The sequence below is a fragment of the Rhamphochromis sp. 'chilingali' genome (assembly GCF_963969265.1).
Source record: "Rhamphochromis sp. 'chilingali' genome assembly, chromosome: 3".
NCBI lineage: Eukaryota > Metazoa > Chordata > Actinopteri > Cichliformes > Cichlidae > Rhamphochromis > Rhamphochromis sp. 'chilingali'.
Genome location: NC_137931.1, coordinates 15506350 through 15533797, shown reverse-complemented (window position 1 = coordinate 15533797; position 27448 = coordinate 15506350). Strand labels below are relative to the sequence as shown.

Sequence of the window (27448 nt, the reverse complement as noted above, 5' to 3'; positions counted from 1 at the left end):
AAACAGCTTTTAATGGTAAACATTACATACTGATAGAAAGTGTCAGGATAATTTATTTATACGGCCCCGCTGGGAGTAGCTTAGCCACCCTCGCAGCACACCGACTCTCTCTGTTCATTTGAAGGAAAAGTCCACATTTAGATAGATAAAGTCAGAGTAAAGGGCTGCCTGTTTGTAAAGCACTTTTTCTGCTATTCCTATTATTTCTCCACACTCTGTCCCTATTAGCTTTACTGTGAGGCCGTTGGAGATGTGAGGCGATACTTTATGTGTATAATGAGGGGGATTATTGCGACTGTCACTGCAACAAGCTCACACAGTGGACGCAGATCTTACGGTGAGGACTGGAGCAAAGGAATAAACAAACCGCTCAGTATCTACATTATTTACAGTAGGCCACACACACACAAATCAACAGCGCGTGTGGCTGTTCCTGCGTTTCCTTCTTGTGCACACACTCTTGCCTTTGGAAAAACTCATGCTACCCATCTCAAACGTCAGAGCCCGCATTTCACACGAGTCTCAAAAACAGCAACAAAGCAAGAACACAAGTGTACGCGAGCGCCCAATAAAAAGAACAGAAAAATCACATCTGCAAATCAGACCCGCACGTCCAAATAAAATCAGTATGGACTAATTTAGGGGAAAAAAGCTGCAGAAACTGTTCAGTTTTAACTGTTCGCTGCTACTTACATGTGCATACCTGCATGCTAATTTGGAACAATGAAACCAGTATCAGGATAACTTCTACATTTTCACCAAAGTGTTAGAACATCAGCACGCGCACGTATAAAGAGAAATAAAGGCGAGACACACGCAGCAGCAGGAGAGAGGAGGTGAGGTGAAGCGAACGACTGCGTGTGTGAGCTCAGAGATCAGAGACGAAAGGTTGAGTTCTCACTAACAGCCACTAGAAAAAAAACAAGACTGTGCAGTTACAGAACTTGGCTGTCATCCATCCTAAAACTCTCGCCTTCAACGTGAACCTTCTTATTGTGCATCGGCACAACAGCAACACGCATGCAGGGCTGTTTTGTTTGCGTGTTTATGTGGCTGAAATTTCAAAACTGAATTTAATTTTGGAGCAAGGTGCTCTCATTGTGTCATCAGCGTTCTTCTATCACGCAGGAAATCCCTCACCTGATTAGAAAAATAATAACTAGCACTGAATGTTTCTTTAGTACAATAACGGAAAAAAGATATGGTGCAACTAAGGGGAAAAAAATCATAAATATGTATTTTTCACTTTGTAAAAATGTGACAGAGGTCTCGCGCACAGTGACTCCAGTCACATCCATTTGTTTCATTAAGTGATCAGTGAATTTCTGAGCACATTATTCTGTCTCAATGATATTTTGAAATGTCAAGGAAAAAAATAATTAGCCTACTCAAACTGCTGTATTTAATCTGCAGCTCTGAGGGTTTTCAAGAACAATATTCCATTACAAATATGTCATTTATTTAATATCTTGAAAAAAATCGAATTAGAGCTGCAAAATTAAGCCATGTGTAATTTAGATGTTGCAGGCTTAGTCACCAAATATTAATTACCAGGTAGTGTGTGTGCTACACAAGGCTGTGTTTGTGTTACAGAAAAAAATAGTTTTTAAAAAATTAAGAGAAGGAAATTAATCCAAACAACACAGCTACAATTTGGACATCCATCTCAAACATGAAGAATTCACTTTTTGAGTCAACACTGAAAACAATCTGAGGTCATCAGCTCCCCCCTACCCCCAACCCCAGCTGCCCAATGTTATTTTAATAGTTTTACATACATAAATACACACACACACACACACACACACACACACACACACACACACACACACACACACACACACACACACACACACACACACACACACACACACAATATATTTAAGTGAAAAAGTACATAAGTTGATGGAGAAAAAAACATCAACCTACCATAGACGCTGCTGCTGCTGATCATGTCGTGCTGGAACAGAAAGAAGAAGAGAGAGAGGAAGAGGAGGAGAGAGCATTGGAATTAATTTGTGGAAGAAAAGGCGGAAGGAAGGATTCCCTCTCAAAGAAAAAAAAAGCTTTACAATAGGAGACACTTTCTGGGTGCAACACTGCTCGGATTTCAAGCCGTGTGAGAGGTGGGCCCTGCGAGTCTTTGGAGCAAGCAACTCAATAGGAGAGCCATCTAACCTACATGCATCTCATTAGAAAGTGGAGCCCGAGATGACAGGCAGCAGTGGAGGAGGAGGAGGAGGAAGAGGAGGACGATATCGGAGAAAAATCAACTGGTGCGGATCTGTCATCCGAGTTAAATCCGCTCCTTACGACCACAAATGTCCAGTTTGTGAGATTCATTAATTAACACGTGCCGCGATATCACCGGATCCGCTGACTGCACGCGCAACTTGTTGTAACCGTACCCGCCTCATGGAAGCTAATGGGGAGAGGAAAAAAAAGCCTCCGCGTGTGTGTGTGTGAGTGTGTGTGTGCACCCAAGTTGTGGCTTTTTTCTGTTCGGAGTGCCGCACAGTCGACACACACAAACAGGAAGCCAACGGTGCAGCCTACGTGTCCGTGCCTGTGCGATCCACGCGCGGCGTGGCGCAGGTGCGCTTCACCGACAGATGAATAAATAACCCGTTACGCAGAGGGCATCGCTCGCAAATCGGGAAACTTGTCAGATCACAAACTGCACATGCACTATTCTGAGATGAGCGGCGGGCTGCTCCGAGCTCGTCTCCTCCACACAGACGCGCTGTCTGCTCTGACCGCTCGCTCTAATTGCAGATGCAGCGGATCCCCGTTCCTTACCTTTTTTTTCTCTCTCTCTCTCTCTCTCTCTGCTCTCCAGTGACAGGTCGACCTCTCACGTGTGTGCGTGTGCGTATGTGTGAGAAAGCGTGTGGGGGGGCGTTATGGTCGCATCGATCCCTGGGAGGGGTCCTGCTGATGAGCGAGGTGCCGAGGTTAAGCCGGGATGCGTGTGAGCTGAAACCATCCCAAGTTAACGCAGTAGACACTGACCACAGCCACTGCCATGTTGGAATTTCACCAGCGCTGAACAGCTGCTTCTCAGACTGACCAGTACGCTCGCCAACACGCATGCGTCAAAAGGAGGAGGCGGCGGCGAAGCAGGGAGGTGGTGGTGGTGGGGGGTGGAAAAAAAATCCAATTGTTACCCATAAGGTTGTTGTGGGCACTTGATTTGTATGTTAAGTTTGGAAGTAGTGATGGGAGATGAGCCGAAAGAGGCAAACACAGAAAGAGTGAGGACGCCTGCGCTGAAGAAGAGGCGCCTTTTAACAAGTCACTTCCACTCAGCTGTTTTAGGATATGAAAGGTCACACACAGACAGACACACTTTAAGCGCGTTTCTGACGCAAAAGAAACGCCTTTTAATCTTTGCACATCACCGACGAACTGATTTTCTAACATGGACACTGATTTAAGCACAGTGCTTGCGATCGCTTAAAAGTTCTCACTGATGATAAACTTTAGCGTTCACCTCTTAAACCGAGCAGAGAAGAAGAAGATGGAGAGAAAAAAACACGAGCGCACGCAGCAGTCGCAAATATCTCCCAGTGATAATTATAGCAGGCAGTATGGAATTAGCAATTGAAGCCCTAATTAGAATGAAAATGTCCCAGTTAGCGCGTTATCAAAGCGTCAGCGGGGAGACCAGGTTTAAACAAGACATCAAAGATGGAAGACCTGTCACTTCATTGTTCCTAATATCACCCCACTAAGTAGTTAGCGCGCAAGGGGGAGAGAAAAAAAATCATCGTTAATGTAGCCAAGTTTTAAGTGAGGTTATTAAAAATGTGCTTGAAACAATAATAACTCGGGGTTAAATGTGCATCCATGCTGAGGTCACGCACACCTCCACCAGTGGCTTCCTTCCTTCCTCCTTTCTTCCCTTCGTTCCTTCCTGCTTCTTATGGCTCGGGCCTGCGCTGCAACTTTCGCTGTCAATAATTATTATTATTTTACAATTCCACCACTTCATTAAAATTGTCAAGCCGGCAATGCAATCAAGGATTAATTAAAATTGATTGAAACCTTAGTTAATCACTATGTAATGGCTTCATGGAGGAGTGATCTTTTTGTTAGGAAGTGCTAATTATTAGTTACAGGGAAGAAGGCTTCCATGCATCAGGTTTGTAATGTTTAACTGGGGGAAAACAGGTCTCTGTCTTACATTACAGTGTGTAACTACATTACAGAGCATCCCCCCCCCCCCCCCCCCCCCCTCTGATTTCCATACTGAAGGCAAAAGATATAATTCAAGTGTTTTGAATATTCAGTGTTGCTATAAAAGGCTCCCACACTGCTCACTGCTATGGAAAACCTTGTGTAAGGCTACTTTTGTGACGTGTAAAAGTGTGTGTGTGGGAAAGATTTAACAGCAACATAAATCTAAATAGATTTTAACTCATTAGCCATTGGAGAGGTAATGATGTAAGTCTGCCACTAATGAGCTTAAGCTCTTAATTGAATAGGAGGGGGGTGGAGAAACACAGTCGCACACACACAAATATGAACACCCACACAGTGCACAAAACACAATGCGCATACACACCTTCCAATGCAATCCTGTTTCCTGTGTTCCTCCTCTCTGTCTTTCTCTCTCCATCTCCAGGGTCATAAGAAGGGGGGGTTAGAGTCACATGACCAGCTAAATTTCAACCCCAGCACCAGCAGACTTCAGTGTCGGGCCTCATCATTTCAACGCTACACTTTTTTGGTGAATTTTCCCCTTCCCTCCACCAGCCCCAAATTAATTAATTAAATAAATAAAACCCAAAGAAATCTCTCGTGTTATTTATGAAATTACCGTGCTAAATGAAACACGAGGTCCTGTTCTTTAATGCGAGGCAAAAACAAAGCACCTAATCAAAGGAATCCCCGAACGTCACAATAATCAAGCTTCGGCTGCAAATGTATCATATTCCCGCTTATAAGAGGCAGAACATGCAACAAAACCCGTTGCTTTGATGTCACCTCCCTGCATATCATATTTTTCTTCATCTTCTCCAAATAATTATCAGCACTTAACCTGCCTTGTCTGCCACGAAGTAAAAATGTCAGAATCTATTTGGATAAAGAGGAAGGCTTATAGAATAAAACGTTTTTTCTTTACATTATGAATAGGCCATATTCCCTTGGTAATACAGGCTGAAAATGAAAATGATGATATCCAATTTCTTAGTGTCTTCTATCAAATATACCCTGATGTAAACAAAGCCCATGTGAATGGGGTACAATTGTAGGGGAATCTCAAAGGCAGGAAATCCAAGGGGAGAAAACGGAGAGATTATAAAAGCCCAGACAGTGTTTCCAGTCTCTCAGATAAAGAATAATAATATAGGGAAATAGAAAAAGGGATGAGTTGCCTGTGCTTTGAGGCTAGAGTGTGGCCAGTCCTCTTTTATAACCCAGACTAACGGCCTGATAGGACGCGGTGTAGATTTGAGCAGAGCCTATTGAACATAAGCTGCTAAATTTGGCAATAAGGGGAATGTGATTTACTGTAAGCTACAGTGGCCCAAGAGTGACGCAGCCACCTGCACACACACACACACACACACACACACACACACACACACACACACACACACACACACACACACACACACACACACACACACACACACCTGAGAGCATAAAAATACACACTAACAATAACTCAGTCACTCTGTTACTGTCTATTGCTCTCTCCCTCATTCTCCCTGACACACAGTGTGAACGGCTGGCCCGCTTTGCCTCTGAGCCCTGTGCACACACACATAGACACACACACAGACACGCTCGCACGACCACTCATGCGGCTCAGCAGCACTGACTTTGACAAATAACACCAGGAAGTCCTGGTGTTGGCTTAAAAACTCCAACTTGTTCAGTTGCAATTCTGCATTTGTCCTGCTTTAATGGCTGTGGAAGTGGCTTTGGAGGTAATCTGTCAGTGATTGATTAGAGCCTGGCCAAATCCCCCCTCACTGAACGCATTGGTAAGCTGCAGGCCTGCCTGCTGCTGCCGCTGCTGCTGCTGTGTGAGGCAGAGAGAGACAGAGCAGAGAAAAGACAACACGGAGACAGAGAGTTCTTCGATGTGCAAGTACATCGAAGAACTCAATAAGAATTCAGCTGGGAATTCATGTGTCCTTTTTTTAAAGGCCAAAACAGCCACAAACTCATCTTGCATATATTATGAAGCTGACAAAATCAAAGCAAGTAAGGGAATGTTTTATCTTTAGCAATATATTATTTCACACAGTGCCCAAAAATTCCTTATTTTATGTTTGGAGACGATCAAACCCCCAAACCACCACATTTCTTTCTTATTTATTTATAGCATCATTTAATAAAAATTATGTTTGTAAGAATTCAGCTCCAATATTTTGCAGTCATTAAGCATCAGCCTGGTCAAAGTCCTCATCAGTGGTGACCCCAACCCTAGCGCCACACACTAATCTAATCTTTTTGTTTTAGAGACAAACAAAAGGGACTTTTTTGGAAAATATAAAAAATATTTGTGATCTCCTGATTGCTAAGGGTTTGGAGAGCGAAAAAAAAAAATCATGACAAAAAAGTCATGATCTGATAGCACAGGGTTACATAAGGTGATCCTTTAACTATATCAAATTTATAGTAAATTTTTTTTGAAAAGATATTAAATATTTTATATAAAAAATGTTGATATGATGTTTAAGATTTCACTGGAATATTGAATATATATATACTGGAGAATATATATATATATATATATATATATATATATATATATATATATATATATATATATATATATATATATATATATATATATATATATATATATACACACTTGATGCCAAACTGTCAGTGTTAAAATTCCTATAGGAGAAGAGGTATTTACTTTATATGGAGTGCATCCTGATGTAAGAATATATACAGCATTACATTCTACTGTACCATGAAATATACTGTTGCCTACATACAGTACTGTGCAAAAGTCTCCCCCATTTCTCTGTATTTTGCTTCCATGTAGTCACTCTTTAATGGTAATTCTTAAGGAAGGCAAACAGGGAGAAAAGGCTGAGGTATGCTGAATTACATAAGAAGCAGAATGAAAATTAGTGGCGACAGGTCTCAGTGATGAATCTGAATTCATGAGGACGCTCTGGTTTGGGGCTGAGATCTTGTCAAAAGTAAAAGTGCAGAAAAGTACAGTGGTTTCCCAGTTCAGGCTGTGTTCAAGAATAGACGTGATAACACCAAATATTGACTTTCGAGCTCATCAGAATGGTGCTAACTCTGTTTTTGCCTCATATATTAGATTCATTTTAAGCTTTCACGTATTTTCCTGCCAAAACATGAAGAAATGAGGGGAAACTCGAGACTTTTCCACCGTACAAAATGCTCCTCCTCCTCCTGCTTGAGTAGGCTACAATGAACAAAGAAAACTAGGCCATACATTTGTTGACAATAAGAAAAGAATCATCCAAAGATTGTGCGTAAAGAGATAAAATACGGGTGCTTGAAGCAGCCACGTCTCACGGATGCATTAGTTCAGTTACAGAGCACCGAGGCCTCTGTCGACTTCACAATCGAATGAAACAGTGTCACCATGTGCTGACATTGGTAAGAACTCTTCTTATGCGTCATAAAGAACTGTTGGATTCTTCTGACAGATTCACAAAGCAAAGTCTCTTTGCAACTAAATGACCGTGTTATCCTCCATTTTTATGGCTGCACAGATTTAATCAATGAATACACTTTATTTCACATGCTGTAAATGAATTAGTCCACTGATGGTTACACCTCTAACGATGTAAGCATCACTTTTATATACTGACTGGATGAGTGCTTTTGAATTTTACCATTTCGAACAAAAGAGGTTATGCTGTTCATGAAGTAATCAAAGTAAAAACAATAAAACAGTGCATTTAAATGTGTGTGTAATATTCCCATTTGGCATTTAAAACGATCTGCAACGTTACAGTCTCTGTTCTAATCAGTCACAACTCATTTCCACTTCTTTCTGCTTTTCTTTTATAATCAAAGACAAGCAAGTCCTTTTGCACATGCACAGGCTCTGACCATGAAAATGTTCAGCATGAATCTTAATATCACTTAAGTGATAATTATTCTGCTCGCCACAAACCTGACTAACAAAATGGAATTCAATCAGAGCCTGTGCATAATGACAGTCATTATGAAAATAATGAATAAAAAAGTAATAATGACATCCCTATCTGCATTCATACCTTTTTTCTCACACATCTCCATGGTGATTGGAGTTCTTTTTCTCTTCCCAACTCTACATTCTGGCTGCCCCATGGCCGCTTTAATCACATTGTTTATGGTAAACCAAGCGTAGTGTGCTAGCTCTGTGCGTGGACTCATTTAATTAACCACTTGAGAGGTGTAGCCGAGTAGTGCAGCATTGGCTCCTGCAGTGGTGAGTGCAGGGTTATTGTTGCTGACCGGTCTGTCTCTATCTCTCTCTGTTGCCTCTTTGAAATCAGACCAATCTCCCTCAGAGCAGGAATTTGCTTTTTTTTATTTATTTATTTATTTATTTATTTATTTTTACCACTAATGCAAATCAACATGTGACAATCAGGAACAATATAATTATAATAAAAAAATCTCTTCAATGTTGTGGGAAGAACCGATGACACATGCTGGGATTAAATGATAAATCACAGACTCCTCTGCTTCAATCAGTTGTTGAAATTAAAATTCTTTTTTACTCTGACCAGATTAAGAATTGAAAGATTTCAAATGCCCAGACCGTAAATTGAAGTTTTTAAAACATATACATTTACAGTTCTTACACGTTCTTGGACATTGACGCAGTTTTCACAGGTTTACCTCCGTACCACCACCCTATTTGGCGTGATGCAGCTGGAGTGCAGACTCTCAGTTTTAATTCAAGGGGCTGAATAAAAACACTGCATTAATTTGGGGTGTGCAACGTAGTCTCAAAATTATATCTGACGATACAGAAAAAAATACTAGACTGCATTTTATCATTCAGCAAGCTGCTATTAGTGATGAGAGACTACCAAGTTCAAAGAGTGAATTTAGGGCCACAAGTTGCAAGCAGCAGTAGCAACTATATAGTATAGCTCTTCCACAGCATGTCTTTTATCCTGTCTTCCTCCTGTCACCCCAACCGGTCGGCAGATGGCCCCGCCCCGCCCCTCCCTGAGCCTGGTTCTGCCGGAGGTTTCTTCCTGTTAAAAGGAAGTTTTTCCTTCCCACTGTCGCCAAAGTGCTTGCTCATAGGGGGTCATATGATTGTTGTTTTGTTCTCTGTATCTATTTTGTAGGGTCTACCTTACAATACAAAGCGCCTTGTGGCAACTGTTGTTGTGATTTGGCACTCTATAAATAAAATTGAATAAAATTGAATTATCATGCAACAGTAGTGATGCAGCAATATGACACAACATAAATCAAATGTAAACACAAAAGTAGCTTGGGTACTGTTTTTCCTGGAAATTTTAAGTAAAAGCAGCTTCGTGTCATATGGCATGCAACCAATGAATGTTCAAGTCATCCTAGGTCGAGTCCTTTACTTCTGGGTTGCACTTCAGCAACTGCCAGCGTCTCGGCTTCATGGCCCTTCACAGTTTGGTTGTACTTGACAATGTGTTTTTGCCTCAAAACAAGTCTAATATTTCTGCCTTAAGTCAGAATTGTCACGTGGAGTGGTAGATAGGACCCAAGATGCAGCTTGTGACGAGAGTGAACTTTATTTAGTGAGGAGGATGAAAAACAGAAACGGTGAGGCGAGAATAAACTTAAACTGGAACAACTAACAAAAACAAACCTAAAACCAAAGCGAGAGAAGTAGGGAGACAGGGAGAGACAACAGAGGATGGGAGACAGGAGGGAATCACACCTGAGTGAAATCACAACAGACGAGGCAGGGGAAACGTAAACTGAACATACTCACATAAGACAAGGACCTTCAGAATAAAACAGGAAACTAACAGACACAGAGAACCAGACAAGACACTGAACTGAACAGACAGACTCACAAGCAGACACAGTGACACTATAGACAGACAGAGGGAACACAGAGAAGTGGGAGCAGTCAGGCACAAAACAAAACCCTAACGAATGGCAAACCGAACCCAAAGACATCTCAGAATAAACAAGAACACAGAATATTATAAAGAAACACAAAACACTGAGTCGTCAGACTCAGGACCATGACAAGAATGGATTTCTTGCGTATTTTGTAAACCATTGTGATGGTTCATCAACTGCTTGCACTCCGATCTCATTCTCAGGCATTTCTGGGCTTGTCTCATTGTAACATCACTGTTACAGTGTCATACTGGCATTATTGTGCACAATACGATATGGCACAAATGTAAATATGTTTAGGATAAATAATATGCTGATTTGTACCTCTTTGTAGAAAACCCCTTCTGGGCAATAACTGGCTAAAGTCTGGAGCCCTTGAACATTGTCAAAGAATGGGTGTCCTCTTCTGTAATGCTTTACCAGGCCTTTACTTCAGCTGGCTTTGGTTGTTGCCTGTTTCTAACCTTTCTGGCTTCAGTTTTGTAAGTGAAAATTCCTGATTTGGCCACTTCTGTATGGTACACTTATTTTCAGTTGCGACATAATGCAATATGCTTCAGATCATGATCTGCTCTAAGCCTTGCCCAGATTTGTTTCGCTTCCTTATTTGTCACAAGTTGATCACAGTGTCATCTATCCTAAGAAAACTCTTCTGGCTGCTTTAGATGTGTTTTGGTAAAGTCTGAGGCTTTGTGGCGTGATCTCTGTATTTTCTCTTATCGAATCTTATCTTTTTTAGACTTGGATAATGACAAGCCTTCCTCCTGAAACGTGTTTGTCGCTCTGGTGGAGAGTTTTCTGCAGCTGTGAACATCCACCATTGCTACAGTATCAACCACGGACCTCCAGGCCTCATTATTTCCTCTCAGAATGTACCACAATGGCTTATATGGACACTCCTAATGTTCTCTCGCTCTGAGGCATGGCCTGTTTCACTTGTTTTGAGAACTCCTTTGAATGTATGATCTGGATTAAGAACCACAGCTTTCCCATTCAAATGTCAGACTTGGAATAAACTACAGATCTTTTACCTGCTTAATTTTTAAAGCAGGTCTTCTGAAAAGCATTTCTAATTTCAGCAGAGCCCCTGAAAACAGTGGACTGTTTGTAAAAGTAGCTTCCTCAAGAGTTTAACACCTCCAATTACAGCTGAAAAGTCTATATTTAACATAGCACTTTGAGTTGAACATGTTTCAGTCCACAGCTGAGTAACAAAAACTTGTGTAACTGCCCAAACATTTCTAGGATAACTGTAAGTGTGTGCACCTGCTTAAAATTCAGAGGTTTTGTGTGTGTGCTGTCATTTGTAAGTGTGAGGATTTATCCTAGCTCACAGTGTGTGTGTGTGTGTGTGTGTGTGTGCGTGCGTGCGTGCGTGCGTGCGTGCGTGCGTGTGTGGTGGGCCATATCCTTGAGGTTTACTCTTTTGATTCAATAGCGCTCCACATGGATGGACTCAATCAGATACCTCAAACCCAGTGAAGAGTGATGTTCAATGGAGCTGAAGTTACACTACAGCTACTCCCCAGAGGAAAAACGGCCCGGTTTTCAGACAATGTTTAAATGTAGACACAGCAGAAAGCTAAATCTTAAGCACATAAACAAAGCTATTTTTACTTGTTGACACGATACAGCGCCATTAATTTCCTTAATTGTTGCCACTGGTGCAGAAAATCATTTTATGCCTGGGAAAAGACAACAAGTTTATATACAGTTTCCTACTTCATATACTGTAGTTGTGTGATTGTCAGTGAATGTGGAGAATTTCTTGCATGATTGGAGCATGCAAGAACCAAGGCCACATTTAAAATAAATTCTCTGTGGCTTTTTTCCCTATACTTTTCTGCTGTCAAATTGGCATTAAAGCAAAAGATTACAATGTGTATTTAAATCCTCAAAGGAGCTGCTCAGAGATCACGTCTTTTACTACCACAATCAGATGTACGGCTGCAGTTGGCCGTGCGATTCCGTCTCTTCAAACACTTCACTTGCACACAGTTCTTGAACAATAACAACAAAGGTCTGGGCAAAGAACTTGAAATGGCCAATAGGTTTGTGGCCCTAGAAGCCATTACTCCTTGAATACCTTGTGGATAATGAAACTGGGCCAGGGTAGAGCAGAGATGGAAAACTGTGCTGTTGGAGTGCACTGAGCCATTGCAAATTTCTGTTTGAACCCATAACACTGTAGCCATGTGACAAATGATAGCAAACACAGAGCTTGAGCCACTTGGAGAAGACTACAGTCAGCTGGATTCATTCTGAAAGTCCACCATACAAACACATGTCTCTATGGTGAGGTGAAATAAGGGCTAGAGAAAATCAATGTGTGTTGCTTTGAAACCTTTTTCTATGTATCTGACTAAAAGTAAAAAGTTTGTGAGCCAACACCATTTACCGTTATGGTAAATCATAACCTGCTGTTGCATTTACTTTTTTCCATAGAAGATAGAACCTCAGTAAAAGTTACCCTCACATATATTTATCAATTAAAATATTAAATAAAGCGGGTCAGATTGATGTCAAAATTGATTTTAGGTTCTTCCATTGCCCATAACCCACTTCATAACCATTTTCATAAATTGAAACTGGCCATCAGAAAACCACTATTTTCCCATTGGCCATTTTAAAGTGGTGTGTGTGCTGAGCCAGACACAAGCTACAAACACTGTTAAGTGAGTAGCTGAAGAATAATTACTTTCTGTCACGGTCCTGGGTTGTTTGACCCAGTGTTTTGACTTTTCTTATATTTTTTTCATTTATTTCTTGTCCGGTCGTCTGCTATGTTCACGTCATGTTTCTAGGTTTTTTATGTATCCACGTCAGAGCTTCCTGTTCAGGTTCAGGCTCACGTTCAGGGTTTTTTCATGTTAGAATCTTAGTTCACCCAGTCTAAGTTATTGTTTAGTTTCACCTTTGCCCTTTTATTTTTGTACTGTTAACCCAGCCTTAAATAAATGGCTTGTCCTTAGTTAAATCAAAGTTTTGTTTTTCATGCCTGCACTTGGGTCCTCCTGCTCACTCCACACAGCCAGCTTCAGCCAGACTGTGTAGAGTCTGAATGATTGTTGTTTTTTCTCTCTCTATGTATTATTGTAGGGTATACCTTACAATATAAAGCACCTTGAGGCGACTGTTGTGATTTGGCGCTATATAAATAAAATTGAATTGAATTGAACTTTCTAACTAGCTGCTCTCACAATCTTGTTAATTTTTTTGCTTTTTATTCACTCTTTCCTCTGGCTCTAAGTTTTTACTGAGCTTGTTTAACTTTTTGTTTTAAATTTTCCCTGAGACACTGATTAGATACTTATTATCTTAGATTTAAATGCAGTATTCAGCTTAGACATGCTTCTATTCATTTTATTTTGTAGGAGCTGCTGGCCGAGTATTATATAGTATTGTGCCTAGTAAGCTATGGAAGGTTTACTTGAAGGTTTTTCTCTCTAATTTCTGCAAATTTCAGTTTTTCCACAAAAAAAAAAAAAATCAAATTATACCCTTTTTTTTCTTGTCTGCTTAAAACTTCCCACATCATACATAACATATTAGTAAAACTTGCAGGTGCCAGGCTAGCTGTTGTTCACAGCTTCCTGTTCCTTTGCTAACATTCTCCTAATTATAATGCCATAACTGTCAGTGGTGAAAGTCAGGTAATCTTTCCTATAACACTTTTAACGTATCATGTTAAACAGCAGTAAAAATCTCAATTTTGGCAATAGAAAAAATGCATTTTGTTGTGCTTACCGTGTGAAAGACCGACCATTCTGTTTCAGAATGTGAAGTCACTTGAATTTATACCAGCTCTAGCTCACAAATAAACACAAAGGGGGCACTTTGTTATTGGTCAATTTGAAGCTAAGCAGCATGTCTGCATGTCCTGACCTCTGCCTGTTGTTCTGCTGTATAACAAGACCTTCACACAGCACCGACCAGAGACAGCTGTGTGCGTTGTCTTATCGGAATGGGCTGCGTGGAGTGAGATGCCTCAAGGAACTATCAGTAAACAACGCAATAGAGTTTCAGTTGCTATACGCTCAGGCGCTCATGCAAAATTCAGCACTTTTGCATGTAGTCTGAGATAGAGCCAAAGCAGAAGGCAGGGGTTATGGTTTAACTAGTGAACCTTCAGAACTCAACGATTCCCCCTCTAATTCTGACGGAAATGTTTGCAAAGTTGACCTTAGAGCATGAAATGGAAATATTAATTGCTGCACTTATACATGAAATTCAAACAGCTGCTGCTATTGCTAAGTTCCAGCTCTATCCAGCTATCTCTCGCAGTCTCTCTCCATCTTCCTCCCAAGTCCTTTAATGGTGTGATCGCCCTTAACTCTGCAGTAAATCTCTCCCCAATGGCTTATGGTTCAAATTAATGGCACTGCCATAAGTGTTTGAATTTCATGAATTGTAATAATCCTTACATCACAAGACACATGAAGTCATGTCTCCCTCTCTACAGTGGAGATATGATACATTTTAGAGGGATGCACAAAGTGGTCCCCTGGTAGGGTAGTGATGTATTCTAATAGACTGTGCTGGCCAACCCCCGGGCGCAGATATTTATGATTCATATTTGAAGACTGCAGAACATTTAAATGGGACATTAAGTGGCGAAGAAGATTAAAACACTGTTGGCTTTGTGGAACAACTGGGACATTCACTGGTGGGGTTATGTCTTTTTTATTTTCTTTTTTCTCTTTGCTTTTCCTAAGCAGCGAAAATATATCAAAGTTGAATACTCTTCACTTTTTATGTTAGGAAATATAAGTATTTATTTAACACTATACAATGTTAGTCAAAAACTATAAAAAGAAGAACAATTTTCTAACCTTCCAGGTGTCGGATTGTGCTGCTTTTCCAGTGGTGGAGATGTGCTGTCAAGGAGAATGTCATGAATTTTGGTACACAGATAGATACGAGTATCTACAATGGCTATTAAAAGGTAATGATTAAAGTTTTTGTCATTACGAAACATTTATCATACTAATTATACTGATGAAGTCTAAAATGTGTTCAAAGTAGTAGCTCACCTAGGCAGGGTTAGGCTAGGACGAGGGTTAGGGTTTTTCACTAATCTTAATGTTATTAAGAGCTCGGTCTTCTTTTAAAAGCTGTCACAAGGAGAAAAAAATTAGCTCTTTGCTAGAACTTTTTGTTGTCATGATAACATAAAGTTTTAACCTTGCTCAGTTGCTAGCTAGTTGTTCGTCTATTCTAATGACTGTATTCTGATAGGATGTCAACAGCTGGTTTGTGAAGATGTCTGATGTATGTTGTCCATAACCATTTTTACATCTGACTGAGGACACTGCATGCTTGTATGGTAGGGCAGCCAGAGCCTAAATCTACTTCTTGTAAGTAGAGGAGTTGCCCCCTGCTCGCCATTTGAAAAATGCAAGTTTAGGTGTAGTAAAAACAAAAATACCTGAGCCTCTGATAATTTGCTGCTTACATCAACACTTTACTTTTGTGCTTTAATTCAACTCCAGTTAAATACATGTTTTAATAGTGCATACCTGTGATAATTGTAAAATCCATGCAGGCATATGTCGTAATGATTTCACAACTTTATTATAGTAGGTGCATGTTTTGCTTTTAAGACATTGAGGACTTGATTGTGTGCAACGCAGTCGTATATGTGTGTGGTGGAGCAGGAGGACAGACTTGATGATCCCCTGTCTCCTGGTGGCTGTGTGGAGCCAGCCAGCCATGGCGAGGCTGCCATAACTACCAGTTGAGCTCTGTCAGGGAGATGACCCACTCTCTATTCAACAAGACCTGCCACGATGACAGACAGACGGACTGCGAGATAGGCAGGCATGAAGGCAAAACACACAGCATGTGAATATTTTAACTCTCGAGTGATTCTGAGAACTCGCCATCTCGCTCCGAACAGCTGAAAACAGGAAAAAGCTGTAGGTGTAATTGAACCACAACAGCACAGGTCAAGAGTCAATAGTCTTATTTGAGGGCTAACACCATTTAAGACTAATTTGAGACTATGTGTTATTGTGGCTTTAACTAAGTTTCTAACCTGATCTGTGTAGAGGTTCATTGTGCTTTTAAAAGAGACCTGCTGCCCTGCAAAAGGCCATCTAATGGTTTTTTCAAACCCACAGTATTACTTTAATGTACTGCAGATCAAAGGATAAAACATCCACTTCTGCAGATGATGGGAAAAAAGCTCAAGTACAGATAAGATTTTATATTTTCTGCATAAGAAGTCCATTTGGGTTCTCACTGTTAGGAATGAATTAGTCTTGCACACGAATAAAAGGCACTTAAGTAAAATTCATAACACATTTATTATGTATCGTACGTGTTACCACAATTTAGAAATCCCCATAGTTTGCATATAGTTAATGTAGAGTTGTATATGTCTTTGGTGTTCCTATGAAATGTGAAGAAAAAAACCTCCATCCCTATGTAATGGATATCATGGGGATGAAATCAGAGCAAAGATTTTTTGTTAGACTTTTCAGGCTTTAGTATAATTCTTAATTCTGATTTTGATTAAATACAAGTATTTATGTGTTTTGAGGCACTATTTCTACAGCACATGTGTGTGGGAATATGTGCATTAGCACGTTGGTGCTGTTGTTGATGTTTGTATGTAAGCGGTGAGGTCAGGACCTGGACTGGAGGCCCATCCCTGGAGAGCTCGCCTCCAGCATGGCCAACTAACACTACAAACAATTAAAAACCACTGCTGTCTCCCCCCAGGGCGTTCGGCTTTATCCAGCTCGGGTCGGAGAAATAGCTGCTCTGTGCTGCACAGGATTCCCAACCAAACCCTTCGTATCGGCTCTATAACGATGCCGGGCAACACTGAAGATGGAGAGGCAGAATCGATACGGCTACAGCCTGTGGACCAGTGTGGAGACAGGGGGCTATTATTAGGACGTCCTTTCTTTACCACCTGAGCCACTTACACACTTGGGGTAGTCACACATAAACACACACACAACTCTTCCTCTGTTGAAGGAGTTTGCATGTAAGAGCAAATGACAATTCTCCAGCAATATTACTATAGACAGGCTTCATTTTATAGCAGCAGTTCCAAATATTTCCATTCCAAAAACAAAAACATGCTCTCTGTCCGCTGTTTTGAATCCACTTGAACAGAGGCGAGACTTCTGCAAAATTAATCACAACTTTGAGAGCAAACAAATAATTTAGACTCATGGCCTTGCCTGATGCAATACAGACATATCAGCTTCACCGAGCAGGTCTTGTATACAAAGTGAAGTCTGGTTGAATTAAAAGATTTGGATTCATTAGTGAAGTGGACGCAGTCAGCACAGCGGCCAGCCTGTAAGATAAGCAGTCAGCCAACCAGTTATCTCCCTGGGCATATGCTGTGTCCACTGCTCCAGAGCCCCGCTGTCAAAGCCATTGTGAATTGTAATGATCACAGTGCATCCCAGCCGCTCGCAACACACACTTACGCGCACACACACATGCACGCACGCTCTCCAGTCTTTGCTCCAGGGGTCCTGACAAAACAGGAGACGGCAGGGACTCGTCAGAAGACAGCGCTGCCGGTGCGCTCCACCTGCTCACTGATTCTTACGCCTGGAGGAGCCTGAAGGCATTGCCATCGCACACCCTCCCTGTACATGGCACACACACTCACACAAATACACAAATCGATAGACAGACACAGATGCCAACACACTTATACATAGATCCACAACGCACATATACACCCGGCTTTTGATTACCTCCCACCTTTATTTCTTCCTAGCATCCTTTCCCTTGTGCCCCCCTCCAATCCGACCCTATCCATATCCTGTTGTTTGTCCTCCTCCCTCCCCCTCTACCTTACCCCTCACTGCAGAACGCATGTAACACACACACACACACACACACACACACACACACACACACACACACACACACACACACACACACACACACACACACCCTAACCTGTCAGGTAACATCAGAGAAGGGGAGAGTTGAAGAGACGTGACAGCATGCTGAAGGAATCGAGTGCCAGGAACACAGACCTCTCTCTGTTCACCTCTGCTGTGCTGGAACACAACGAGCTCCAGCCCCTCACCTTTGTTAAGGATCAGACCTGTTTGGAGAGTGCTGGAGAACCTCCAACAGTCAGAGGAGTGAAGACACGCTGAGGAAAGGAGATATTAGAGAGGAAGTTGTCGAGAGGAAGTTCTGATAATCAATAGGCGCGGGGAGCAAGTTGGAGAAGAAGAAACAAAGGCAGAAAAAAGGAAAGAAAGCGTTAGATAGGGAGGGCCAACACATGCTGCCCGAAGGCCTTTTCACTATCCATCAAATTCAGCAAGTTGGCCTGAAAGCTTGCAGCTGCCATATGTGATGAACCATTCACACAGTGAAGTCCAACAAGTCAGCAACAACCCCTGCAGATGATTTGTTAGAATAAAAAAAAAATTCACTGTGAAAAACTTCAATGCTGTTAAGTAAAAGCTAATGAAGCTGCACTTTACATTTCTTGGCTGACATTATGTTTTAATTCCAGGAAGCTGAGCGTGAAACCTACCTATACTTTCAGGTATCGCACACATAGGATCAAAGAATCATTGAATACATGGCAACCCTGCCATTGCATCAGTATTAATATCCAATATTCAATAAACACACAGAGATAAATTTCAGCCATTGCTACAGCTGGCACCCAATATTTATTTAGTCTTTGCATGCTGAGGCTCCAGCTAAAATACTGTTTGCTGTCTTGGATGTTAAAAGGGGCTAATGGAGCATCGTAAAATTGATCTCAGTTTAAAAAAAATAAATAAATAAAAAATCAAGTTTGAACCAAGTCAAACTGGCATGTAGTTTGTTTTAATCCAATGCTATCTGTGTGAGTGATACTTGCAGCACAAAAGGGATGGAGCATTTTCATGGTGCCCTTCTGATAAAAAAAAAAAGTAGAGGAGTTTCCCCCTGCTCGATAAAGATAAAAGATTAAAATAAAATACACTATATTACAAAGTATTATATAAATATATTATCATTATTACATATGCATTATGCAAAAGGATGAGTCTGTCCCTGTGAATTAGTATTAGTATTAGAATATATTGCAAAGATTGTAAATTTGATGATTATCAGTTTTGCTACTCTTTGCTCTCAGGTATCCTACATTTTTATTGATGAGCTTAGCTTATTTATATCTTATGGATGCATAATTAAATTCTGTGCTTGATGACAATATCTCAAATATTAACCTTTTCATCAAGTTTATATTTCTAAATGCAAATAAACATATAGCAAAAGATTTTGATGTAGATTTATTCAGATTTTTTTTTGGAAATCTTAGATTAGCAAAATTTCTTTTGTTGTTGCTAGTATATTTGCCAGTACTGTTTTACTTTTTTGCATCATTATTCTGTATTTATTTGGATGATGCAAGCATTAAATAAAACTACCTATTTAATGGTGTATCATGGTATGTGCTATTACCATGTTAAAACACATACTGTGCAGGCCTGTAAAAAGTAACAGGTTTGGCAAGATGAATTTTGATATCTTTGGATCCATTTGCAATAGATCAATAGAATTCATAGACTTGCCAGTGACCGTACAACAAACTGATGACATTTCTGGTACACAGATTATTTTAGAAAAGACTGCTTCCATGACCCTTGAGGGAGTTATGAACAAAAAAAGTGCTGAAAAGTGAAGACTTGGTCTATCATCACCAACTATTTTTTTCCCTGAGAAGTGATCACTGATGCCCACAGGCAATCTCTTTTTCCACATCTGAATGCTATATGCACAAAATGCCTGGTCATCAGTACAAAAAATGCCACTATTTATGCATCCAAGCCACACTGCATACAAAATTCAATATATTCATGCAAGGAGAATGAATTAGTAATATGTGTGCATGTTCCAGCCTTGGGAAAACATCCCTTCTTTATAATTAAGCCAGTGGCAGAGTCAAGTGAGCCTTAGTGCAAACCTCTGTGTCTTATCCTGGTTGGAGGGGAATGTTGAAAGCTATTGCAACTAATTGGTTCCCCTGCCTCCTTTTTGTCATGGGAATGACACAACAATCAACACCCTCCATCATCTCCTGCAGAATTGAGAATTGAAACAACAGGGCGGTTGTCTCATGTCACACCAAACAGACTGTCAGTCAAGCATTAGTGAAGACTGATGTTGTGTGCTGTTTTCCCACTCTCTTCTTTTTGTTTGGGCCATAGCCAACAAGCATCATAAAGCAAAATCATCATCAGTTGTTTATGCTTCCTGAAAGCACTGGATTAATTCCCTATACTTTACAAATCCTCCTTTTGTCTAATCTTGCTTCTCATTTTTGTTTTGCTTACTTTGAGGGAGCACTCCAGCATTTGGTTTCAAGGAAAAGCCCTCCACACATATTTGATAGGCAGTTTGCAAGTTGGAGAACTCCACTTGAACACTAACTACCCATTTTTAGTGTTAGTTATCCTCTGTATTCACAAGACCAATTTTCACCAAGGAGGGGGGGAATGATTTTGCTTCATCAAGAAGAAGTGGATCTTCTAAAAACAGTCATTCTGTTTCCTGCTTCTTCCCCCTCTTCCGCTTTACATCTCCAGAGACAGTTGCAGCCTGATTCTCTCGATGAAGTGGCTCTCCAAACTTACATCATGCATTGTTTTGCCGGCTGGTATGCTTTACGGGCTCTTGGCCCATTGGGGTGCTAGATTGAGTGCGTGTAGGTTAGTGGGTGGGCAGCAGAAGTGGGTTCTTGGTGAGGGGCAGTAAATGCTGGAATTCCTAATAGAAGGTAATTGAAATGAGCACTTAGAAGCCGTTGGCTGGCATTTTCCTCGTGCACGGTGAAGGGCTGTGGTAATCATGTGCTAGACTCTGTTGTACTCTACGTGCAACAGAAGGGCTCATTAGTGGATACTATGCATTATATAGGTGTACGTTTATCCTCGACAGCAAGAAGACAGAGCTCATGAGCTCACTCAGATAACTTTCTCAGGATTTTTTCTCAGATATTGCAGTGAGCATTTGTCACTGGTGGGCAGAAAGCAGCAGCCTTGAAAAGTTTCACTGAAATGTCACAAAATTTGATGAGTAGGCTGCTCGAGTGTGTTAAGGGGATGTGCTTATAGAAAGAGCCTCCACTTCAGTATTCCTTCTCTTTCTTTCTGCCTTCTCTTGCTGTTTCTGTCCTTGGCTCTCAGGACAAATAGTACCCTTACCCTCAGCTACTTTTTCCACCCCTATACAGACTGGAGCAGTTGTTACAAGCTTTCAGCGGACGCTTCATGCAAGACAAGGCCTTGTTCCATTTGATGAAAAGCATAAAGTAGACAATTCTCAGAATATGTTGAGTGTGAGGTATTGTAACTACAATGAATGACATGTTGTCAGGAGAGTGGTGAAATGGTCAGAAAATTGTGCTCTCTGGAAAAATAATGCTTCCATTGTGCTGCACAAGGCCATACAAGCACAGGGGCGACCTTGGGATGAGAACAACTTAATTTAAGAAAGTAGGAGAGAAAAAAACAAAAGAGATAAAGGTTCTGCCTGAGAAGCAGAGCACGTGAACCAGTTTTGATAATCCGCACATTTAAATGGTTGGACAACAACAACCCTGAAATACTGTAGCTGTGGACTTCGCTCAATCAATCACAATATCTTTCATGAGCAAACAGAACCTCCGGTGCTGCCGCTTAGGACTGGGTTAACAATCAGATTAAAAGCTTGACAAGTGAGAGCTGGACCAATGCCAGGTGATGGGAGCAGTTTGTGGCCCTACCAATAGTGGGCAGAAGAACAAGGCAGAAGTGCCCCACTGCCAACAAATAGGGGGTCGGGGTGGAAGATGGAGGAATGTTTAAAGCATCCCAGTCCCAGAACGCATCTGGTAATTCACCAGTTTCCATTATGAAATTCCATTACATCCCCCCACCTTTCTTTGTCTATCCTACATCTGTTTCTCTGTTCCCCTGTCCTCTTCTCCTTGTAATCAGCTACTCTCCATCTTCCTCACTTTCACTCAAACAAAACGATTGCTCAGCAGAAGCCCTTCTCGCTGTAGAATATTTCTGTTTCGCTTCACTTATGTTTCCACGTGCTCACCAAAGCTGAGGAAGAAATAAACAGAAGAAGGTAAGGATTTAAACACAGACACACACACGTGCACACACAGACTGAGGAGATGTCTTTGTCAGCAAGAGAAAGACATGAGTGGGCTGGCGCGCTAATCATCGATCGGATGATTAAGGCAGATGAGGAGGGCTTTTTCCCTCAGTGAAGGATCTGATTGTTGGTCTCCTCCCGCCTGGTGTCCAGGGAGCACGCCGGCGGCAGCGGATCAGGATCAATACACTCAATCACTGCTGAGAGGGCCAGCGTCAGTCACGCTGTGCCAGACTATTAGAACCAAGTAGGCAGACAGTGAATAAGTCCATGCTTCCCTGGTCCCAACTCACACCACAGGGGGAAGCAATGAAGTAGCTGGCTGGAGTGTGAGTGTGTGTGTGCACAGTTATCACACTTGTTTCTGTTAAAGAACCAGTGCAACATTTTGAGAATAACTGCTCTGTTTTTGTCTAGAATTAGACAAAAAGATTGATACGTCTCTGAAATCAAAACTCAAGAGTCCTAGCAAAGAGACAGCTTAAACTAGACGGTGTTAGTTGGGCTCTGTCAAAAGCAACAACATTCACCTATAAACATATTAAAGCCCACCGATGTGCTTAAGATTCTAAATGACCTACAGTGGGGCAAAAAAGTATTTAGTCAGCCACCGATTGTGCAAGTTCCCCCACCTAAAATGATGACAGAGGTCAGTAATTTGCACCAGAGGTACACTTCAACTGTGAGAGACAGAATGTGAAAAAAAAAATCCATGAATCCACATGGTAGGATTTGTAAAGAATTTATTTGTAAATCAGGGTGGAAAATAAGTATTTGGTCAATAACAAAAATACAACTCAATACTTTGTAACATAACCTTTGTTGGCAATAACAGAGGTCAAACGTTTACTATAGGTCTTTACCAGGTTTGCACACACAGTAGCTGGTATTTTGGCCCATTCCTCCATGCAGATCTTCTCGAGAGCAGTGATGTTTTGGGGCTGTCGCCGAGCAACACGGACTTTCAACTCCCGCCACAGATTTTCTATGGGGTTGAGGTCTGGAGACTGGCTAGGCCACTCCAGGACTTTCAAATGCTTCTTACGGAGCCACTCCTTTGTTGCCCGGGCGGTGTGTTTTGGATCATTGTCATGTTGGAAGACCCAGCCTCGTTTCATCTTCAAAGTTCTCACTGATGGAAGGAGGTTTTGGCTTAAAATCTCACGATACATGGCCCCATTCATTCTGTCCTTAACACGGATCAGTCGTCCTGTCCCCTTGGCAGAAAAACAGCCCCATAGCATGATGTTTCCACCCCCAGGTATGGTGTTCTTGGGATGCAACTCAGTATTCTTCTTCCTCCAAACACGACGAGTTGAGTTTATACCAAAAAGTTCTACTTTGGTTTCATCTGACCACATGACATTCTCCCAATCCTCTGCTGTATCATCCATGTGCTCTCTGGCAAACTTCAGACGGGCCTGGACATGCACTGGCTTCAGCAGCGGAACACGTCTGGCACTGCGGGATTTGATTCCTTGCCGTTGTAGTGTGTTACTGATGGTGACCTTTGTTACTTTGGTCCCAGCTCTCTGCAGGTCATTCACCAGGTTCCCCCGTGTGGTTCTGGGATCTTTGCTCACCGTTCTCATGATCATTTTGACCCCACGGGATGAGATCTTGCGTGGAGCCCCAGATCGAGGGAGATTATCAGTGGTCTTGTATGTCTTCCATTTTCTGATGATTGCTCCCACAGTTGATTTTTTCACACCAAGCTGCTTGCCTATTGTAGATTCACTCTTCCCAGTCTGGTGCAGGTCTACAATAATTTTCCTGGTGTCCTTCGAAAGCTCTTTGGTCTTGGCCATGGCGGAGTTTGGAGTCTGACTGTTTGAGGCTGTGGACAGGTGTCTTTTATACAGATGATGAGTTCAAACAGGTGCCATTCATACAGGTAACGAGTGGGGGACAGAAAAGCTTCTTACAGAAGACGTTACAGGTCTGTGAGAGCCAGAGATTTTCCTTGTTTGAGGTGACCAAATACTTATTTTCCACCCTAATTTACGAATAAATTCTTTACAAATCCTACCATGTGGATTCATGGATTTTTTTTTCACATTCTGTCTCTCACAGTTGAAGTGTACCTCTGGTGCAAATTACTGACCTCTGTCATCATTTTAAGTGGGGGAACTTGCACAATCGGTGGCTGACTAAATACTTTTTTGCCCCACTGTAAATGCTAGCTAGAGCTTCAGATTTGTGCAGCTTGGGTCATAATTTTACAATTATGCACTCTGAATTTGGACCAACTGCAGTGGGCTTGTCCATCTGCAAGGTAGTGATAGAACAAACTAAAGTGTCATGCCTTTTTGAATATTGATATTGTAGTTTTACTTGCTGTCTCACATGGACCAACTTTCCTATGGTTGGTATCGGTCCTGAATTTGTTTTAGTTTAGTTTACGTAGGGATAAATATGTTAAATGAACAAGGCAATTCACAGCCTCACAGTTTGCAATGTCAGTGGTTAGTTGCCCATTTGAAACACAAGAAAATCAATGATGTGCTCAATTTTTATAATAAATATACAGATTAAAAGACAACAAAATACTTGATAATACTCATTTCCAAATTTCAACCAACTATTTTTAGTTTTTCCCCTATCTCTCCTCTTCCATTTGCTCTAAGTCTATATACTGTGGTTTGAAAGAATAATAAAAGTACGATTTTGAACTAGCCTTGAAACACAATAATAATGGCAATTGTTCTTTTGATTGCCACGAACAAGCTCTCGACCCTATTTCTCTATTTCCAACAGTTGGTTGTGATGTAAAATGTAAATAAATGTAAATAAAACTATAATTCAATGGCTAGCAAATACTTTAATCTCTATATATTGAAAATTTTACAAAGGTAGTATTTGAAGTGTAATTTTTTAAAACAAATTTCATTGCTTCTTCTTTGAATAACATGCTAAGTGTTTTGGATCTGAGGAGAACGATCGACGGAACCATCCATTGTGAACACAAACCTTCCTCTCCTTACTATGCCATTTAACTGTGGCTTGTGTACTATTGCATCCTGAGATGATAATTTGGGTTTCTAACTGTTAGAAAAATAAAATAATTTTATTTATAATTAAAATCACCAGACAGTCTTCCATGTTTCTCAGCTCTCAGTACAAATGGAATGTCCAAGGAACTCAGTGAAGACCAAAGAAGTAAAACTGTAGATTTACACGAGTTGGGAAGGTTTTTTGGATGGTTTAAAAAGTACTTTTAATTACTCTAGGAACAACAAGTAAGCCTGCAGTGCGAGAGCGAAGTGCTCTAATGGGGTGATAAGATAAGATGGGGCCTGATTATTTAAGACCTTGTATGTGAGGAGCAGAATTTTGAATTCAATTCTGGATTTAACAGGAAGCCAATGAAGAAAAGCCAATACAGGAGAAATATGCTCTCTCTTTCTAGCCCCTGTCAGTACCCTTGCTGCAGCATTTTGGATTAACTGAAGGTTTTTCGGGGAGATTTTGTTACATCCTGATAATAATGAATTACAGTAGTCCAGCCTGGAAGTAATAACTGCGTGAACTAGTTTTTCAGTGTCACTCTGAGACAGGATATTTCTAATTTCAGAGATGTCGCGCAAATGGAAGAAAGCAGTCTTACATATTTGTTTAATATGTGCATTGAAGGACATGTCTTGGTCAAAAATGACTCCAAGGTTCCTCACAGCATTACTGGAGGCCAAGGTAATGCCATCCAGAGTAAGAATCTGGTTAGATACCATATTTCTAGGATTTTCAGGGCCGAGTAAAATAACCTCAGTTTTATCTGAATTAAGAGCAGAAAGTTAGCGGCCATCCAGGTCTTTATGTCTTTAAGACATTCCTGCAGTTTAACTAATTGGTGTGTGTTATCTGGCTTCATGAATAGATAGAGCTGGGTGTCATCTGCGTAGCAGTGAAAATGTATGCTATGTCTTCTAATGATACTGCCTAGGGGAAGCATGTATAATGTAAACCGAACTGGTCCTAGCACTGAACCCTGTGGAACACCATAATTAACCTCAGTGTGTGAAGAGGACTCTCCATTTACATGCACAAAATGAAGTCTATTAGATAGATATGATACAAACCACTGCAGTGCAGTACCTGTAATACCTACAGCATGTTCTAATCACTCTAATAGGATATTATGGTCGACAGTATCGAATGCTGCACTAAGGTCTAGCAGGACAAGCACAGAGATGAGTCCACTGTCAGAGGCCATAAGAAGATCATTTGTAACCTTCACTAAAGCTGTTTCTGTGCTGTGCTGAGCTCTGAAACCTGACTGAAACTCTTCAAATAAACCATTCCTCTGCAGATGATCTGTTAGCTGTTTGACAACTACTCTTTCAACGATTTCTGATATGAAAGGAAGGTTGGAGATTGGCCTATAATTAGCTAAGACTGCTGGGTCTAGAGATGGCTTTTGAGTAAAGGTTTAACTACTGCCAGCTTGAAGGCCTGTGGTACATAGCCGATCATTAGAGATAGGTTGATCATATTTATGATTGAAGAATTAATTAATGGCAGGACTTCTTTGAGCAGTTTTGTAGGAATGGGGTCTAAAAGACACGTTGATGGTTTGGAGGAAGTAATTATTGAAGTTAACTCAGAAAGATCAATTGGAGAAAAAGATTCTAAATAAATATCAATGGTACTAAGAGTAGCTGTAGATAATATTACATCTGTGGGATGATTATTGGTAATTTTTTCTCTAATGATTAAAATTTTATTTGTGAAGAAGTTCATGAAGTCATTACTAGGTAACGTTAAAGGGATGGTTGGCTCAAATAGTAAGATGTTCTAGCTTTGCGGAGGGCTTTCTTATAAAGCAGCAAACTATTTCTCCAGGCTAAATGATGATCCTCTAAATTTGTGACACGCCATTTCCTCTCCAGCTTACGAGTTATCTGCTTTAGGCTACGTGTTTGAGAATTATACCACGGAGTCAGGTACTTCTAATTTGAAGCCTTATTTTTCACAGGAGCTACAGTATCCAGAGTCGTATGTAGTGAGGAGGTAAAATTATTAACAAGATGATCGACCTCTGTTGGAGTAGCGTTCAGATAGCTGCTCTGCTCTATGTTGGTGCAGGGCATTGAAGATGATAACAGTGGGTGGATTATATTATTAAACTTAAATACAGAACTTTCAGAAAGACATCTACTGTGATAAATGTAAATGTTATCAGGAAATGATCAGACAGGAGAGGGTTTTCAAGAAACACTGTTGAATGTTCAGTTTCTATGCC

At 40.9% G+C, this 27448-nt stretch overlaps 1 protein-coding gene across 5 annotated transcripts in view; it reads right to left on the bottom strand.

Annotated features, from left to right (window-relative positions):
• Window positions 1-27448, bottom strand: part of LOC308393944 (fidgetin-like) — a gene marked incomplete at its 5' end in the record, with an annotated part of 79658 nt that overhangs the window by 30703 nt on the left and 21507 nt on the right. Inside the window, 2 exons of one of the 5 annotated variants that reach the window (XM_080878019.1) lie at window positions 1930-1960; window positions 2859-3092. The exons of 1 other annotated variant lie outside the window; for it this stretch is intronic. In XM_080878019.1, the coding sequence (XP_080734145.1) occupies window positions 1930-1960; window positions 2859-3092 (265 nt within the window). Of the gene's footprint in view, window positions 1-1929; window positions 1961-2799; window positions 3093-18086; window positions 18209-27448 lie in introns of those variants that run through there. 3 more of the 5 variants (XM_080878015.1, XM_080878018.1, XM_080878017.1) reach the window with 3 other exon arrangements.